The 17842-nt window shown below is 42.1% G+C and overlaps 1 protein-coding gene across 2 annotated transcripts in view; it reads left to right on the top strand.

Moving 5' to 3' along the window:
- NFX1 (nuclear transcription factor, X-box binding 1) overlaps positions 1 to 17842 on the top strand; it is a 70605-nt gene that overhangs the window by 2445 nt on the left and 50318 nt on the right. For both annotated transcript variants that reach the window (XM_052697658.1, XM_052697659.1), the window contains exons 2-3: positions 12819 to 13862; positions 15842 to 16003. In XM_052697658.1, the coding sequence (XP_052553618.1) occupies positions 12819 to 13862; positions 15842 to 16003 (1206 nt within the window). The remainder of the gene's footprint in view (positions 1 to 12818; positions 13863 to 15841; positions 16004 to 17842) is intronic.

Raw genomic sequence — 17842 nt, 5'->3', positions numbered from 1 at the left:
TTAAAATGTGGATGCACTGAATTTGGACAAATACATAAAATGACAAAAACACAGCAACATGCACAAATACACTTTGGGTACCAACTGGCTGTCAGGCAGCTCGACAGAGAGGAATCTTGGGGTCCTTGGTAGACAATAAGCTGAATATGAGCCAGAAATGAAAACGTGCTGCAAAGATGACCAACAGTAACCTAAACTGCCTTAGAAAGAATGTTGCCAGCAGGTCAGGGGAGATGATCCTTTCTCTACTCAGTGCTGATGAGGCAGTGTCTGGAATGCTGTATCCAGCTGTGGGCTCCCAGTACAAGGAAGATGGGGCTTACTGGAGACTCACATCCAGCACAGGGGCCATGGAGCTGAAGGCATACGAACACTTTCATAAGAAGACGGTCTGACAGAGCTGGGACTGTTCAGTCTGGAGGAGAGAAGGCTTGCACAGAGGGAGGAAAGAATAGGGATTCAAATTCTTCTGAGTGTTACTGAGTGAAACGGTAAGAAGTAAGAGGTACAAATTGGCATGAAATTTTGTCTGAACACAAGAACACTTTTCACTGTGTAGGTTGTCAAACCTTAGAAGAGGTTGTAGAGAGGCTGCGAAATATTTATCCTTGGAGATACTTGAATCATGATTGAACAGTTTGAAAGGAGTGTTTGGGTTGTCGATGGTCTGGAGAATTCCTTTCCAACCTCAACCATTCAGTAATTCTGTGATAATGATATTTTGTATGTTATTCTTTTTTAAATTTCTGGTAAGAATTGTGGGAAGGGAGCATATCTCTTTATTAAGTCATAGAACGGCCTGGGTTGCAAAGGAGCTCCATGCTCATCCAGTTCCAACCCCCTGCTGTGTGCAGGTCACCAGCCAGCAGCCCAGGCTGCCCAGAGCCACATCCAGCCTGGCCTTGAATGCCTGCAGGGATGGGGCATCCACAGCCTCCTTGGGCAACCTGTGCCAGTGCCTCACCACCTCTGGGGGAAAAATTTCCTCCTCATATCCAACCTAAACCTCCCCTGTCTCAGTTTAAACCATTCCCCTTGTCCTATCACCATCCACCCTCACAAACAGCCATTCCCCCTCCTGTTTCTACGCTCCCTCCAAGCACTGGAAGGCCACCATGAGGTCTCCCACAGCCTTCTCTTCTCCAAGCTAAACAAGCCCAGTTCCCTCAGCCTTTCCTCACACAGAGCTGCTCCAGCCCTCTGCTCATCTCAGTGGCCCTCCCATGGACGTTCCAAGAGCTCTGCATCTTTCTTGTGCTGGGGCCCCAGGCCTGGACGCAGCGCTGCAGATGGGGCCTCACAAGAGCCGAGCAGAGGGGGACGATCACCTCCCTGTCCCTGCTGGCCACCTATCACGATTGGAATGAACAGTGAGTTTTGGACAGGCAGATCATTTTGCATGAAAATAGATTGCACTTCTTGATTCTTCAAGCCTGAAACAATCTGAGTGCTATTAAAGAAGAAATCCAACCTTCTGTCAATTTGCACATTCTCTGTAATTATAGCATGCAGTAGGTGAATAGTGTTACATAAAACGTCCAGAGAAGACAGAAAATATTAAGGTGGTTGTTCTGGGGGCGTTAAACCTCTTCCTCACAAATTGGGAAGCCTCAGAATTTCTATAATGTGCTATTCGTGGTGGCTTTCTTTTTTGTTGTTTCTTTTCCTGCTACAGTGTAATACAGGTGCTATAAAATCTGCATGGAGTGTTTTCTTTATAGAGTGTGCATTGAATTCAGCTGATCAGACCATTTTGTATCTGGATACGTGGAGATCTGATATGAGTAAATTAATGAATGCACACTCTGTACTGTCACTGTCTCCAGAAATAATTATTCTTTCAGAATTCTAATTGTTTTGATTTCTGGACAGGTACATTCGGTTTACTGGGACTTGTGGAAGTGAGAATATAAGCAGAATTTGAGATGATTAGTGATTGCTCAGTTGTCTGCTAAATTATCTTCAAGGCTGTTTGTTTCCACTTGTAGATAGTTCTGGTACATTTGACTGCAGTTGAGGAAGATGGAGTTCAACCAATACAATAATAAGTGATTATGGAAGAAATATGTTTTGCCCGAAACCTATCCATGTGAGCTCAAAGTTAGTAAGCAGAGTGTTCTAGTTATGTGCTAACATATCTAAGTGTTGGATGGATCTTTGAGAATTTCTACTTCTATCATATTCTGTGTCTTTAGATTTAATTTGGTATTCAGTAACTACATACCAGTCAGCCTCACCTCCATCCCTAGAAAGGTGATGGAACAACTTATCCTTGGCACTGTCTCTAGGTATATCAAGGATAAGAGGGTTCCTAGGGACAGTCGGCATGGCTTCACCAAGGGGAAATCATGCTTAACTGATCTGATAACCTTTTATGAAGAAATAACCAGGTGGATAGATGGCGGTAAAGCAGTGGGTGTGGTCTATCTTGACTTTAGTAAAGCATTTGATATTGTCTCCCACAGCGCTCTCACAACTAAATTGAGGCAATGCGGTCTGGATGATTGGGTAGTGAGGTGGATTGTGAACTGGCTGAGGAAAGAAGCCAGAGAGCTGTGGTCAATGGGACGGAGTCTAGTTGGAGGCCTGTGTCGAGTGTAGTCATCCAAGGGTTGGTAGAGGGACTGGTGCAGTGCAATGTATTCATCAGCATATATTCATTGGCTGAAGGAATAGAGTGCACAGTCAGCAAGTTTGCTGGTGACACCGAACTGGGAGGAGTTGCTGACATGCCAGAAGGCTGTGCTGCCATCCAGCAAGACCTAGACAGGCTGGTGAGCTGGGCAGGGAGAAACGTTATGTTTCATTACAAGGGCAAGTGTAGAGTTTTGCATCTGGGCAAGAACAAGTCCAGGTACCAGTACAGGTTGGGGACTGACCTGCTGGATGCAGCACAGGGGAAAGGGACCTGGGGGTCCTGTGGACAGCAGGATGACCACGAGCCAGCACTGTGCCCTTGTGGCCAAGAAGGCCAACGGCACCGGGGTGTATTAGAAGGGGTGTGGTTAGTAGGTCCAGAGAGGTCCTCCTCCCCTCTCCTGTGCCCTGGTGAGAACGCATCTGGAGTATCGTGTCAGTTCAAGGACAGGGAACTGCTGGAGAGAGCCCAGCACAGAGCCACAAAGACGATTAAGGGCGTGGAGCAGCTCCCTTACGAGAGGCTGAGGGAGCTGGGTCTCTAGTTTGGAGGAGAAAGAGGGGTGTCCTCGTTAATGTTTGTAAGTATGTAAAGGTGAGTGTCAGGAGGATGGAGCCAGGCTCTGCTCAGTGACATCCAGTGATGGGACAAGGGGCAGTGGGTGCAAGCTGGGACACAGTAGGTTCCACCAAAATATGGGAAAACCTTCATGGTGAGGATAACAGAACACTGGACCAGGCTGCCCAGAGAGCTTGTGGGGTCTCCTTCTCTGGAGACATTCAAAACCTGCCTCAAGTTCTTGTGTGACCTAACCTAGGTGTTCCTGCTCTGGCAGGGATTGGACTAGATGATCTTTTGAGGTACCTTCCAATCCCTGACGTTCTGTGATTCTATGATGTTTCCTTTGCTCAGCTCAAAACTTTCAGGATCTTAATGGATGACAGTACAAACAGATGAATAGCTTCCTACTGCTAGTAATACAGCTTTACCCCAGACCCTGACGTCCTTTTTTATTTTACCTCTGACGTGTCCTTTGAGGAGCCTCTATAAGCCAAATCCACAGAGCAGTGACCTGATGGCACAGGAAGAGTCTTAAGCTCACATAGCTTATAAATTACGAGTGCTTGTTTAGTCAGAAGTCAGAAAGACTGGTACTAATCAGGGTAGTATGTTTAGTATCGATTTTGTGATTATCTGAAACTTCAGAAGGAAAATCTAGTTTTGTTGTGTTTTTTTTGTTGTTGTTTTGTTTCCTCATCCAGGAGGTACAACTGAATTCAGGAAGAGAAGTACCACCTCTGACACCTAGAAGTCTACATGGTGGACTCTTTTAGCCAGTAGATTATTTTTTTTTTGGACAGGATTTCTTTATAATTCATTCATAATCATCTACTTGATACAGCATCTGCAGGATGCATTTAAAGCACTTTGTGTAATGTTTCTTCAGTTTACTTCAGCTTGCTGAAAGTATGGAACTTTGATTATTTTGTGGAAATATAGGCTGGAATTTAGCTCTGAGTATTTCTTTTTTTTCATGGGACTTTTGTGTACGTACATATAGGTATACCAGAGGATATCTGAGTCATTGTTAGTTATTGATTATTGTACATGTGTATGTAGTCTGCTGTTTCTGGTCATGGCAGAGAGAGATCAGTTGTATTTGATTTTTATTTGAATTTACCACTTGTATGCAATTTTTTAAACAATGTAAAAGCTGGCAGTAAGAATAAGATTTCTATTCATGGGTAACATAAAATATCTTAATGAATTATTCATATTTTTGGAGGTGCGTTTAAATATCTGGTTCCTGGCTTCCCATCTGTTTCTTCAAACTTATATATTATTTGGGAGGTGCTTTTAAAAGCCCCCACACTGTAAAGGAATGTTTGCTAATGTTCAGACATAATGTCCTGTGTCTGTGCTCATTGCCTCTTGTTCTCTCTCTGAACACCGCTTAATAGACCTTATCTCTGTCCTTGTTACACCCTTGCTTCAGAGCGACACCGATGAGATCTAACCTCAGCTAAAGTGTCCCAGCTCTCTCAGCCTTGATTCAAAGGGGGGGATATTCCAGACATCAATCATCTTCATGGTCTTTGGTTAGACTCTCTGATATGATATGTCCACATCCCTTTTCTGCTAGGGAGCCCAGAACTGAAAGCAGTATTCTAGGTGTGGCCTAATCAGAGCAAAGTAAAAGGTAAGAATCACTGCTGTCCACCTGCTGGTAGAATTTACCTGCTACAGCCCAGAATACTCTTAGATTTCATAGGGGCAGATGCACATTGCTGACTCATGCCCAACTTGGCATCCATCAGGATCCCCAAGTCTCTTTCTGCAAAGCTGCTTTCCTGCTGGGTGGCACTTTGTATGACTTTGTGCCTGGGGTTGTTCCCTTCAGAGGTGCAAAATTTTTTGCTTCCCCTTGTGAAATTACATGAAGTTTCTGTTAGCCATTTCTTCAGCCTGTCGAGGTCCCTCTGGCTAACAGCATGACCCTGTGGCATATCAGCCGTTGTTCCCAGTTCTGTGTCACCTGCTCCACCATCTAGGATCTGGACTGGACCCAATCCTGACCCCTGGGGTACATTCCTAGTTAGTGGCTTCCGCTTAGACTCTGTGCCACTGACCACCACTCTGCTATTGGTGTGCTTTCCATTGCATTATAGCGTTATGACCTGTAGTTTTTTGTCCCTCTTCTTGAGGATGATAGTGATGTTTGCTTTCCCTGTAGTCTTCAGGCACTTCTCCAAATCACCACGATCAATCAAGAATTATTGAGAGTGGCTTCACAGTGACATCAGGCAGCTCATTCAGCACTTGTGTGCATTCAATCAGGGCCCATGGAAGTATATATTTTGCTTACTTAAGTATTCCCTGCCGTATTTTGCTTCCCTTGAGCATGGGTTCCTTGCTGCAGTTTTTCCTTCTTGTCTCGAGGAGCAGGGATTCCAGAAGGCAAGTCTTTGTAGTAAAGACTAGGCAAAGGCTTTCAGTACCTCAGCCTTTTTTTTGTGCTGTGTAATAGGTCTTCATCTTCCCCTGTTGGTCAGAGGTAGGTACGCATTTTCCCTAGCCTTCCTTTTATCACCTGTAGTAGTTATGGAAGCCCTTGTTGTTGTCTTCGACATTTCTGATAGGTTTGTTTGCACTTTGAGCTTTAGGTTTCCTAACTTCAACCCTGGATGTTTGGACAGTTTCTCTGTGCTCCTCCCAAGGTTTCCTGTCCTCACTTCCATCCTCCTTATATTTGAGAATCATCCATCATATTTGAGAAGTCGTGGCTGTCAGGTGAGGTCCCGGATGACTGGAGGAAGGGTCACGTCACTCCCATATACAAGAAGGGGAGCAGGGAGGACCCGGGGAACTACAGGCCGGTGAGTCTCACCTCCGTGCCTGGGAAGATCATGGAACAGATCCTCCTGGACAACATCTTGATCACATAAAGAAGGAGCATGTGATCCGAGACAGCCAGCACGGCTTCACCAAGGGAAGGTCATGCCTAACTAATCTTGTGGCTTTCTATGATGGAGTGACGGCATTGGTGGATGAAGGGAAGGCGACCGATGTCATTTACCTGGACCTGAGCAAGGCCTTTGACATGGTCCCCCACCACATCCTCATCTCCAAATTGGAGGGAAGTGGATTTGATGGGTGGACGACCCGATGGATAAGCAATTGGTTGAAAGGCCGCAGACAGAGGGTGGTGGTCAATGGCTCTGTGTCCAGGTGGAGGCCGGTAACAAGTGGTGTCCCCCAAGGGTCTGTCTTGGGACCGGTGCTCTTTAACATCTTTATTAATGACATCGATGAGGGAATTGAGTGCACCCTCAGCAAGTTTGCTGACGACACCAAGCTGAGTGGTGCGGTTGATACGGTGGAAGGAAGGGATGCCATTCAGAGGGACCTCGACAGGCTGGAAAGCTGGGCTCGGGTGAACCTAATGAGGTTCAACACGGCAAAGTGCAAGGTTTTGCATTTGGGCCGGAAGAACCCCAGGCACCCGTACAGGCTGGGAGGAGTGGGCCTTGAGAGCAGCTCGGCAGAGAAGGACCTGGGGGTCCTGATGGACGAGAGACTGAACATGAGGCAGCAGTGCGCTCTGGCAGCTCGAAAGGCAAATGGGATCCTGGGCTCCATCAGGAGAGGGGTGGTCAGCAGGGACAGGGAGGTGATTGTCCCTCTCTACTCGGCTCTTGTGAGGCCCCATCTGGAGTCCTGTGTCCAGGTGTGGAGCCCTCAGTACAAGAAAGACATTGAGATCTTGGAAAGGGTCCAGAGGAGGGCGACTGAGATGATCAGGGGGCTGGAGCACCTCCCCTATGAGGACAGGCTGAGGGAGTTGGGCTTGTTCAGCCTGGAGAAGAGAAGGCTGCGGGGTGACCTCATTACAGCCTATCAATACCTGAAGGGAACCTACAGCCAGGAGGGGAGTAAACTCTTCAGAAGGGCTGACAACAGCAGGACTAGGGGAAATGGATCCAAGTTGAAGGAGGGAAGATTTAGGTTGGATGTTAGGGGGAAGTTCTTTACAAGGAGAGTAGTTAGGCCCTGGAACGGGCTGCCCAGGGAGGTTGTGGATGCCCCGTCCTTGGACTTGTTCAAGGCCAGGTTGGACGTGGTCCTGGGCAACCTGATCTGAATGTGTACATTTGGTGGCCCTGCTAGGCAGGGGGGTTGGAACTACATGATCCTTGAGGTCCCTTCCAACCCAGGTGATTCTGTGATTCTGTGTGATTCCATCCTCCTTATGCTTCCTTTCTGTGGGCTCCTTGTACATCTATGCAATCCGCCTGACATTTCTGCCGAACATACTGCTCATTAGGATGGACCAATCCTGAACTTAGAGGACGTGATTCCTGAATGGTTTCTGAGCTTTCTTGGGCTCCTCTTCTTTTCAGGGCATTATTCCATAGGATTCTTCCAAGCAGATCCTTGAAGAAGTTGAAGTCTGCCCTCCTGAAATCCAGAGACACGGTTTTGCTTTTCACCCTCCTTCCTATCTTCACGTTCTCTGCAGTCAAAACTGCCTTTGGCCTTCCCATCGCTAAGAAGATCCTTTGAGTTGAGGATGTGGCTCACAATTGATCCTGACTAGATTTCTAAAATAGGTCTCATTGCTTGGAGCATAAAAAATGACAAAAGAAGACCTCTCTATTAGAAGAATGGTTCATTTTTTTGTGTCAGTACGTGGCTATACAATTTTTTGCTTGCCTGGGCTGCACTGAGTGTGCAGGAATTGTCTTAGCTGCATATAAAGTATGTAATATAGTTAATGTATGTGTGTCAGGGACCTAAAGGTTCCTTACTGAAGAATGATCCTGAGATGGAACTAAGTATTCTGACAGTTTTAAGGGAAGTGATATTTTCAGCTCCAGCCATTTATCTTGTTTTGTGGGGAGCTGACCTTGCTAGTTTATCCTGCTTTGCAAGAACTTGTTTGCAAGCAGGTGTTCCACTTGCGCTCTGTATCATGTGTTGGCCATGTGGGTGCAGTGTGCAAGTTGGGGAAAAAACAGACAAACAAAAAAAAACCAAAACAAAATTCTGCAGACCCTGGAGAGGATAAACCAGGAGGGGAGCTGTGGTGATCGAGTGAGGAAAAGTACGCTTTGAAGCAGGGATGCCCTGCTGAGGCTACATATTGAATCCACTGCTGACATGTTCCTTCTCCTACCTTGTGTTTTGTCTCTCTCAAGGTAAGTAATAGTGTGCTTGCTTAGGGAGCTTCTGTTTTAGCTTACTAGGGTTCATACTGCACTTGCTTAGGAGTTTCTGCTTGCCACTTCCTGGGATTATCTAAAGTGAATGCCTGTGTGTGTGTGACAAGTAAAACTTGTAACCCTCTGTGCTGCCTTGTGTGTGTGCTTGCTTGCCTCCACTCCTGAGACATCCAAGCATACCCTGGAATACATATCTAAGTATCAATTTTTTTAAATGTATTTTTATGTAAACATTACAGAATTGCAGAATCTCCAAGGTTGGAAAAGACCTAGAAGATCACCCAGTCCAACCATCCACTCATCACCAAGAGGTCTCACTAAACCATGTCCCTCAACACAACGTCCAAACGTTCCTTGAATACCTCCAGGGTCAGTGACTCCACAGCTCCCTGGGCAGCCCATTCCAGTGCCTGACCACTCTTTCAGAGAAGTAGTATTTCCTAACATCCAGCCTGAATCTCCCCTGGTGCAGCTTGAAGCCATTCCCTCCAGTCCTATCACCAGTTACACGAGAGAAGAGGCCGACCCCCAGCTCACTACAGCCTCCCTTCAGGAAGTTATAGAGAGCAATGAGGTCTCCACTGAGCCTCCTCTTCTCCAGGCTGAACATTCCCAGCTCCTTCAGCCTCTCCTCATAAGGCCTGTGCTCCAGACCCCTCACCAGCTTTGTTGCCCTCCTTTGAACACGTTCCAGGGCCTCGATGTCTTTCTTGCAGTGAGGGGCCCAAAACTGGACACAGTACTCAAGGTACTCACCAAAGCAGTGAAAACATAAAACAAGTGGAGGTTTTGACCTGTTTCTGTGAAAACAGTGCATCAGTCTGGTTCAGTGGAAGTGGCTGCAGTTCTTTAGTGAATTCTCAAACATGTTCATTATGGATTTTTGGTGACATTTTACTTGTCCTGTGCTTCATCCTTAAGAACAAATATTTTTAATACCAAAAAAGAGATGGCATGAATAAGGCACGATTGTTAAGTGAGAGCCTTTCAGTATCTAAAGGGGAGCTACAGGAAAGGAGGAGGCAGGCTCTTTAGTAAGGTCTGTAGTGATAGAACAAGGAGAGCTGGCTTCAAGCTCAGGGAGGGTAGATTTAGATTAGATACAAGCAAGAAATCTTTTACAGTGAGAGTGGTGAGGCATTGAAACAGGTGCCCCATCTCTGTAGACTTTCAAGTTGAGGCTGGATAAGGCCCTGGGCAACCTGTTCATTACAGGGGAGTTGGACTAGATATGGCCTTCACAGCTCCCTTCCAACTCTAAGGATTCTGTGATGTTTTTCTCTGTTAAGATAGGTCTTACAAAATGACCGGGTATTTCTTTCAGTTGTATGTCTGACTGGAATTCTATACATTCCATGTGAAAATTCATGGATAATGTATTTATATAATGTGAAAATACATGTAAATATATGAAGTAATGATGAAAAATATGTGAAGAAATTGATGATTTTTTTTATGGTCTTGAAACCTATTCTCAAATTCCTGTATCAAAATAAAAAGCCTAGCTGCATGTTTTTTACTGTTTGCAGGATTGTGTTTAGCCAGCACATCAAAATGCATGAAGTTATTTGTCTTAACTTTAGCCTGCCATAGTTTAAGTTTTAATTCAAATGTAGTTACGATTTGAAATGTAGCACAGGTGATTTTTACCTTGAAACACTTATTGAATAAGTAAGTGGTCAAATCTACCAAAAATGAAGAATGACTCACAGATTTAGTGTCTTTAAGTTCTGGCACAAATTTTCCATTTGATTCCGTAAGTGACTTGATTTCATTTCACAAATCACAAAATCATTTTAGCCTTTTACTTTACCTTAACTACCTTCTTTCAGAAAAGTAAATGATGTTCCCGTAATCAGCATCCATACTTCTTTAGAACTGCTGGAATTGATAATGATTTAATCCTTTGCACTTGATGAAATTCACGGATTTAATGATCATTTGTTTGACATTATCCATTTTTAAAGCATTCACGCATAAGTTTTCATGTTGTGTGACACAGTTTTATTTCATCAAATGTTAGTGACTGGTGGCAATTGCATTGTCTTCTAACTTTATAATTTCCTCCTTTTTTATCAGCCATCACAAGGGCACTGTGAGTAGCGCTTCCAGATATTTTGTGAAGGGTTAAAGAAAATTGCTCTAATGCACTTTTTTACTGCTTCGTACAGATCACCAGGTTTATTTGTGTCTTTTAATGGTACCAAAGGAACTATTTCTTAGGTGAAATATATTAATCAATAATAACTAAAAAAAAAAATGGCCGGGTGAACCGTATCCGTAGCATCAGTACTTTCATCTAGCACCAAGGCATAACATTTGAAATTAGGCAGCTTTACCCTCCAAATTTCTTTTGATAGGCTCTTCTATTTCTTCAGGCTACATGTCTGCTGAGACATGATCTTAGAAAAATCCATTGCCTTTATCAGGACGCACATATACCATACTTTCCATACATTGTTTAATAAGCTCACCATCAGTAAATAGTTTTGATTTTTCTTTTTCAGTCTGATTTACTACCCTGTAACTAACTTTGATATCAGAGTTCTTTAGAGTTCTAACTTTTTAAAGACGGTTTTGTTGAGATGACAGACTTTTTTTCAGTTCCACTATTTTGTCTTCATGAAGCATTCCTTGATATTATTGCATTTGACAGCATGTTTCTGTATGTATCTTTTAAAATAGTGATCTTTGAAAACTGACACTGTTTCCTTAGACATTAAGCACAGTGCCATATTACTTGTCTTGACAAAAGTATTCATCTGTCCATATTTTGTTGAATACTCTTCCTTCATCTTCCTTCTGCTTTTGAGATACCATTAGGCAGGTTGAAATACTAGTATTGGCCATCAGCTTTTTACTCATCAAGCAGCACAAGCACATGCCTCATTGAATGCATATGGGTTTCAGTGCAGCAGAACAAGAGAGAAGGCGCAAGAAGTGTCAGTGCTGCAGCGCACCTTCCCTGTGTTCTTGTTTCAGCCCAGAGAGTGCCAGTCACACGTTGGTGTTTGACTGTTGGTGGGTGCATGGGCAGGGCTGGGCAGGCCCACTCCTTGTGGAAGACAGACAGCCTGGATTGCACTGGGCAGGCTGCGTGCTGAGCTGTGCTACACTGTGTGCAGCCTGCGGGTTGGACATGCTTGTCATAATAGAAAAACAGAATGTCTTCTGTAATCATTGTACTGTGTAGTATGTTTGTTTACAGATGAGTATAATCGGGGTTCGTGCAAATCTATTGTTACTCTTGAGATGATGGGTTTTTATTTATATTTCAAATTCTTTGTAATATTAAAATTTGAAATTGTATGCAAAAGACTTTTTTTTCTTATGGTGTGTGCACATATGTAATCATGATAGCGGTGACTTATGCCCATGTTAAACTGACTGGGACTGTACTATATGCTTACATACTGTGCTGCTTCAGTTGTTTTTTCTATTATTTCTTTTTGTTCTTTCCTGTAAAATCATAGGATCACCAAGGTTGGAAAAGATCTCTGTGTCATCTAATCCAATCCACCACATTTCACTAATATTTCCCCACCAAACCACGTCCCTTAGCACAAAATCTATATGTTTCTAGAACTCCTCCAGGGATGGTGACTCAACTCCCTGGGCAGTCCATTCCTGACCCTGAACACTTTTGGAGAAGAAATTTTTCTTGACGCCCAACCTCAGTCTCTTCTAGCACAACTTGAGGCCATTCCCTTTAGCCCTATCCCTGGTTGCACAGGAGAAGTGACTGACCTCTACCTTGCCACAACCTCCTTTCAGGTAGTTGTAGAGAGGTATGAGTCCAGATCCCTCGGTAGGGCCTTCCTATCACTAGGCAGATCAATGCCTCCTCCCAGCATGTGTCATCTGCACGCTTACTGAGGGTGCACTGAATGCTCTCATTCAGGTCATTAATAAAGATATTGAACAGGACCAATCTGTGAAGAGCCCCACTTGTGACCAGTCACCAGCTGAATTTAACTCCGTCCACCACCATTCTCTGGTCCTGGCCATGCAGCCAGTTCTTTACACAGCAAAGAGTGTACCCGTCCAAGCCATGGGCTTCCAGCTTTGCTAGGCTTGTCTTAATTCAGATGGGGACAGCCTGCTTCTGTGTCCTTAAGACTTCCTTCTTGAGGGGTTTCCAGTCTTCCTGGATCCCTTCACCCATCAGGACTGAATCCTGTGGTTCAATATCTGCCTTCAGGAGGTCCAAGGTAGCAATTATACTGATCTCCTTCCTAACTTTACCATTAGTCAAGAACTCCACCATTTTGTAGGTCATCGCCACCTTTGTTTAAAAAAGGCAAGAGAATCTGTGTATCTCAGCTCTAGTTTCTAAAATTGATTTGTAATTTTTCTGTCTAGTATGAAATTGTTCAGTCCTTTGCCTGTATGGTAATCTTATTTTTAAAGGATGTTTATTTTTTAAATATTTTGTCTTTATTATTTGTACTTTTTAGGTGCGTTGAATCTGAATCCTGATGCTGATGATTCCATTTCAGGAGAAAGACTATCTACAGATATAAATTGGATGAAGAAAGATAGGAAAGAATGTAGTAGGAATCAAAATAGAAGAAGTTTATTATGTCCTACTCTGCCTGAAAAAGTTACAGATTATGGAAGCTCTTCCACAAAGCATTATGACGTTTATAATCCAGAAAGTCGGTATGGGAATTCTGAAGATTTTCACCAATATTTTGGTACCAGAAGTTCAAAGAATCGTAGTTTTCAAAATCAGAGGTGGCACAGATCAAGGAACGATACCGCATGTACTAAAAGTAAGGTAAGACAAAGTACTGCAGAGGCTGCTGCTTGTCCTGGAATTTCAGATGCTGCAAAGCTACCTGGAAGAAGAGCACATATTAAAGGATACAATGAATTTATCTCCTCAGAGAGTGACAGGGAAGTAGCTAATGCAGATAGCCGAGGAGCAAAGCCAAAGAAGTCACACCTGGTACATGCTCCTGGAAGAGGTTTCAGGGAGAAGGGAAAGCAAGTGCATGAGCGAGAGAAGAGAATGAGCTCTAAACAGAAAGTAGAGCTTTTTGAAAATACTCCATCTTTGGATTTGACTCAGTCGGACTCTTCAGAATCTTCTGCTGGGAAGGCATTCAGTGAGGCACCAATTGGTAGTGGGGATGAGCAGAAAGGCTACAATTATGTAAACAAAAGATATACCCGGAAGCCTATGTGGAATAAACCCCCGATGGAGAAAGACTATCAGAAGAGACATGATTCTCACCATAGCAAAAATACAAAAGCGAGTAAGAAGTCTTCTCTTGCATGTACTGCAAAAGATAAAAATGAGAGGAAGAAAGAATTCTCTGACCACAAAAATGATGAAAACGTCACCAGTGAGATCAGAAATGAATTGCTTGAGTCTACCAGATGTAGTGGAAGAAAGTTCTTGCTGAAGGGGGATCAAGCACCTTCCCTTAATTTCAGCTGGACCCAGTACTGGAAAAAACAAAGTGATATACCAAAAAACAAAGAAACTCATACAGGTAACCTTTATAAATTATCTTGTACTCAGGTATTAAAGATTCAATCTTAAGTAATTTATTCTGCCTTCAAATTTGACTAGTTGATGTTGCTTGTTATTTCATGTGAGTGTAGTATCAATTTCTTGGGGTAAAGGTGGGGCTTCTGTGTAGGCAGGTGGTTTGTAAATTTTGTAGAAAAGAAGATGTATGTTTTTAAATATTTTTCTTTTACCAGTATGCAAGTGATGCCTATCAGGTGTCATGTTTAAAAAAAAAGAAAAGTACAAGAAAGGATTCTGAACATTTTGAGTCTTGAGAGGAGCAGTCCTGAAATTCATTTTTTGCATAATAATTTGTCTTATGTTTTATGTAAGAGCAGGAGCATCTGAGGACGACTGCATTCTGTTCATAACTTCTTTTCTTGCTGTATTTATTTGGAATGGTAGTATGAAAAGCTAATTAGAAATAGAGAATGTGTCTGACTATTTTCTTGTTGTTTGAGAGCAGAATCATGTGCAGTTGATAGTGGGAAGTGCACTCTTACATTTTTGCTCCCTAATTGAATTTTGTGCCATCTCGAACGGTTAGGAACTTAAAAGATGAAGTGTAAGGTAACTCCAGTAAGAGGCTCTCATCCTTTGAGAGATGCTCAAAAATCAGAAGCTTCCTTAATCCTTTGTAACTCTGCAGGAGCCTGATGATCTACTTGAATCATAAAATTGAAGATGTCTCAGTCTTTCTCCTGGCCTTATTCTTAAATGAAAAACATGCTATGTAATAACCAGAAAAAGGCAGTGGTCTTCTACTGGAATTTTAAGGATCTTTCCACAATTGCAGCATTTCTTTGCTTGCCTGAACTGGGAGCTGTTTTGGAAAACACTATATACTGCCACTGTTTTTAGGGACAGTCTTTCTAGCTGTTTAAAGGACAGCCATCCTGTCTGTGGACAATATAGTTCTGCTCTCACAGAGGTAAGTAAGGAAGTAGGTTTTGGTAAGGATGTTTTCTTTACAGCAGCTAAAATTCATAGGGTACTGAATGTGGAAATGTCTGTTAATTCTAAATCTTGTGGTGCTTGATACAGGATGGCTAGAAGAGATGCTTGAAAGAATATATCCTATTAAGGATGGCAAACACTCCTAGTGATTGCAGGTTTCCAGAAATCCGTAGCTGTGCTATCAGTTGTGCGGTACAAAACACTTCTGAATTTCTAGTCATTTTTCTTATGTCAGTTTCATTTTTCTTCTTTGTTGTGGGTTCTAACTTCCCTCGTATTGGTACTATGTAAATAATACGTAATTGAAATTCTGCGAACATAGATTAAGCCACATTTTTCATAAGTATGTGGTAGCCTCATCTTGATAGGAGTGTTAATCTGGCAGAATTGAGTTAAGCAAATACAATAAAGTTACAACTCATCTAAGTTTCAGGCTTTCATCTTTCATTTAGAAATCTTGCTTTATTTTTAAAATGCTTTTTCATGTTCTTTCGTTTGGCTCTAAGAGCCTTATATTTTGGCCATTGTCTCCCAGCAGTTCCACCCCTAAAGTGATTTATGAAGGTTTCTGTAATGTTACTTCCAGTGTTAGTTGTGTAGTCTTCCAGAGAGGATGATAATTTAATTTTGAGACTTCTGTAGTTCATAAGCTTCAAGATTTTTGTTGTAAACTTTATATGAAATTAGACTTTCTATAGAAAGTGAGTAAAATACTTCTTGCAAGTTTAAGACTATTTTTTTTTTTTTTTTTTTGGTAAGATCACAACACAATTGTTGTGATTCATTTCATCAGCAAGAATTACTGTTACCAGTGCTGTGGGAGTCTTGTACTACCTTTCCCTGCTCTAAGCTAGAGAAATCAAGTGTATTCCAGAAGTAAGCTATTACCTTACTTATAGCCACAAAGCAAAAAGAAGTTATGTTAATATTTACATAAAGTCTTGGAATTTTATTTCTCAGATAACTGAAGGTTTGTATGCAAGTAACATATTTTATTTGCAGGGTCTTTGATTGAGCAGCTGACAACAGAGAAGTATGAATGTATGGTATGTTGTGAGGTCGTCCGAATAGTAGCACCTGTGTGGAGCTGCCAGAATTGCTACCATGTATTTCACCTGAATTGTATTAAGAAATGGGCAAGATCACCAGCTTCTCAAGCTGAAGGTAGGTGTTCTCTGTGCATGTTTTCTCTCAAATATGTATAATAGTAAAATTTGTTTTCTATATGTAAAACTGGTTCGAAATGTTTCTTGATCAAGGTTACTAGTAAGCAGAAAACAAAGCAAGTTTTAAATTAAAAATGTTTTTCAGGGTTCTTTGGATGCTTCGTATAATCCTCTTGGCGATTTTCTTTCTAGTACTCTGACTAAAACTTATTTCTAGGTTTGGATACATGAATGAATGGTACTCAATGAAATCAGTGCATCTAGATGCAAAACTGGCTGCTTTCCTACACGCAAAGAAATCCCTTTCTCTTATCCTTTCTCTTATCAGCTTATTGCTTGATCAGTGCACTGACTGTGCAAAGGAGGTTTTCCTTGTTTCTCAAGATAGTGACTTTGGGTGCTTTGAATACTGTCAGCTTTCAGTTGATCCTATTGTTTAGCCATTTGCTTTTCTTTTAAGAATTTGTGAAGTATGTATGTCACTGGATCTTGTGTGTGAGAGAACTAGAGGTAATCACAAACAGATATGGTTAAAGATATGGTGTCAGTAGAACAGATTCTATAGCTGCAGTAAGGATTGATGCTGTACTCTCAGGATTAAGAATTTTTACTTGTGTTCATGATGAAGAATTTTGCTTCAGAGTATAGTTTCTTTATAGTAGGCTACTTCAGTATAGATTCTACTTTTCAAGCTTTGTATGATGTTGATGAATTCAACAGAATTCCAGCAATAATTATTCTGTATCATAAGAAAAATAGGACAGTCATCTACCTACCTCAACAGTATGATGTTTTTTTAGAAGAAGGAAACTGGTGTTTTTGTGGTGGTGATTTATTTTAAATGTGCAGAACTAAGTAGAAATTCTAGGATGGGTCATCTAATATCAGCACCTGAACTTTGGAGCTGCTCCACTGCATGTCTGGTTTAGTGAGAATCTTTATTTCATGAAGATCAATATTGAGTGTTCTTTCCTCAGTGTTTTTGAAGCAACCAAATGTTTCAGTGAAAGTGTCCCTCCGTTTGGGGTTTTACAGCATCTGTCATTCTTGTAAAGCATAATGGGAGATTGAAAGTGCCAAGTATGTGTGCATAATTTCTCAGTTCTTTTTTTTTTTGGTGGTCATGGCATTGTAGAATATCTGAGAGAAATTCAGAGTGCTTGGACAACCATATTTGCTGGGATATCTTCTCACTTAATTCAGTCTTCCCAATCAAGAGTAATGGGTATTTCTATCTTTAAAGACTTTCTCAGATATGTTTTATTGAGGATGTCTTCCTTCAGAGACTGATTTTCTTTGCCTTTTTATGCTGTCAGGATCGCCTGAAAAATAAAACACAGTATTGCAAAGCCATGTCTGAATGTGACATCTGAATGTGTACATACAGTACATTACTGTAGACTTGGTCTATTTTCGTTAGACTTGTTGACATCCAGTGTTCAATATTATTACAGTCAGCAGTGCTCAGACCTAGGTAATAGATGTCCTTTATTTAGAGACATCCTGGTCGATAGGAGGAAAAGGAGCTTTGCTATGCAGCAGTTTGTCAATACGTGGAAAAAAAAATTCTTATAAGGAGGAGCCTAACGTTCTCCTCAGCAAGTTTTACTCCATGTTTTGAATTACCTTTAGTGGAATGTGACCCTTAGGTACTTCTCAGCTTAAGTCAGTCTGAATAGAAATATCTGTATTGCACCCTAGATGTTTTACAGCAATTTTTTCTTCATAAACATACTTAATGTTGCCCTCTTCTGCTTCTTTTGCAAACTGATTCTTTGAAGGTATATGATGTGCATCCTCATAGTGACAGAACGAGTTCAATCCACGTGCTCCCTTT

The sequence above is a fragment of the Tympanuchus pallidicinctus genome, unplaced genomic scaffold (assembly GCF_026119805.1).
Source record: "Tympanuchus pallidicinctus isolate F22 unplaced genomic scaffold, pur_lepc_1.0 scaffold31, whole genome shotgun sequence".
Lineage (NCBI taxonomy): Eukaryota > Metazoa > Chordata > Aves > Galliformes > Phasianidae > Tympanuchus > Tympanuchus pallidicinctus.
The sequence above is the reverse complement of the archived record's forward strand: the minus strand, read 5'-3'. Positions and strand labels throughout refer to the sequence as shown.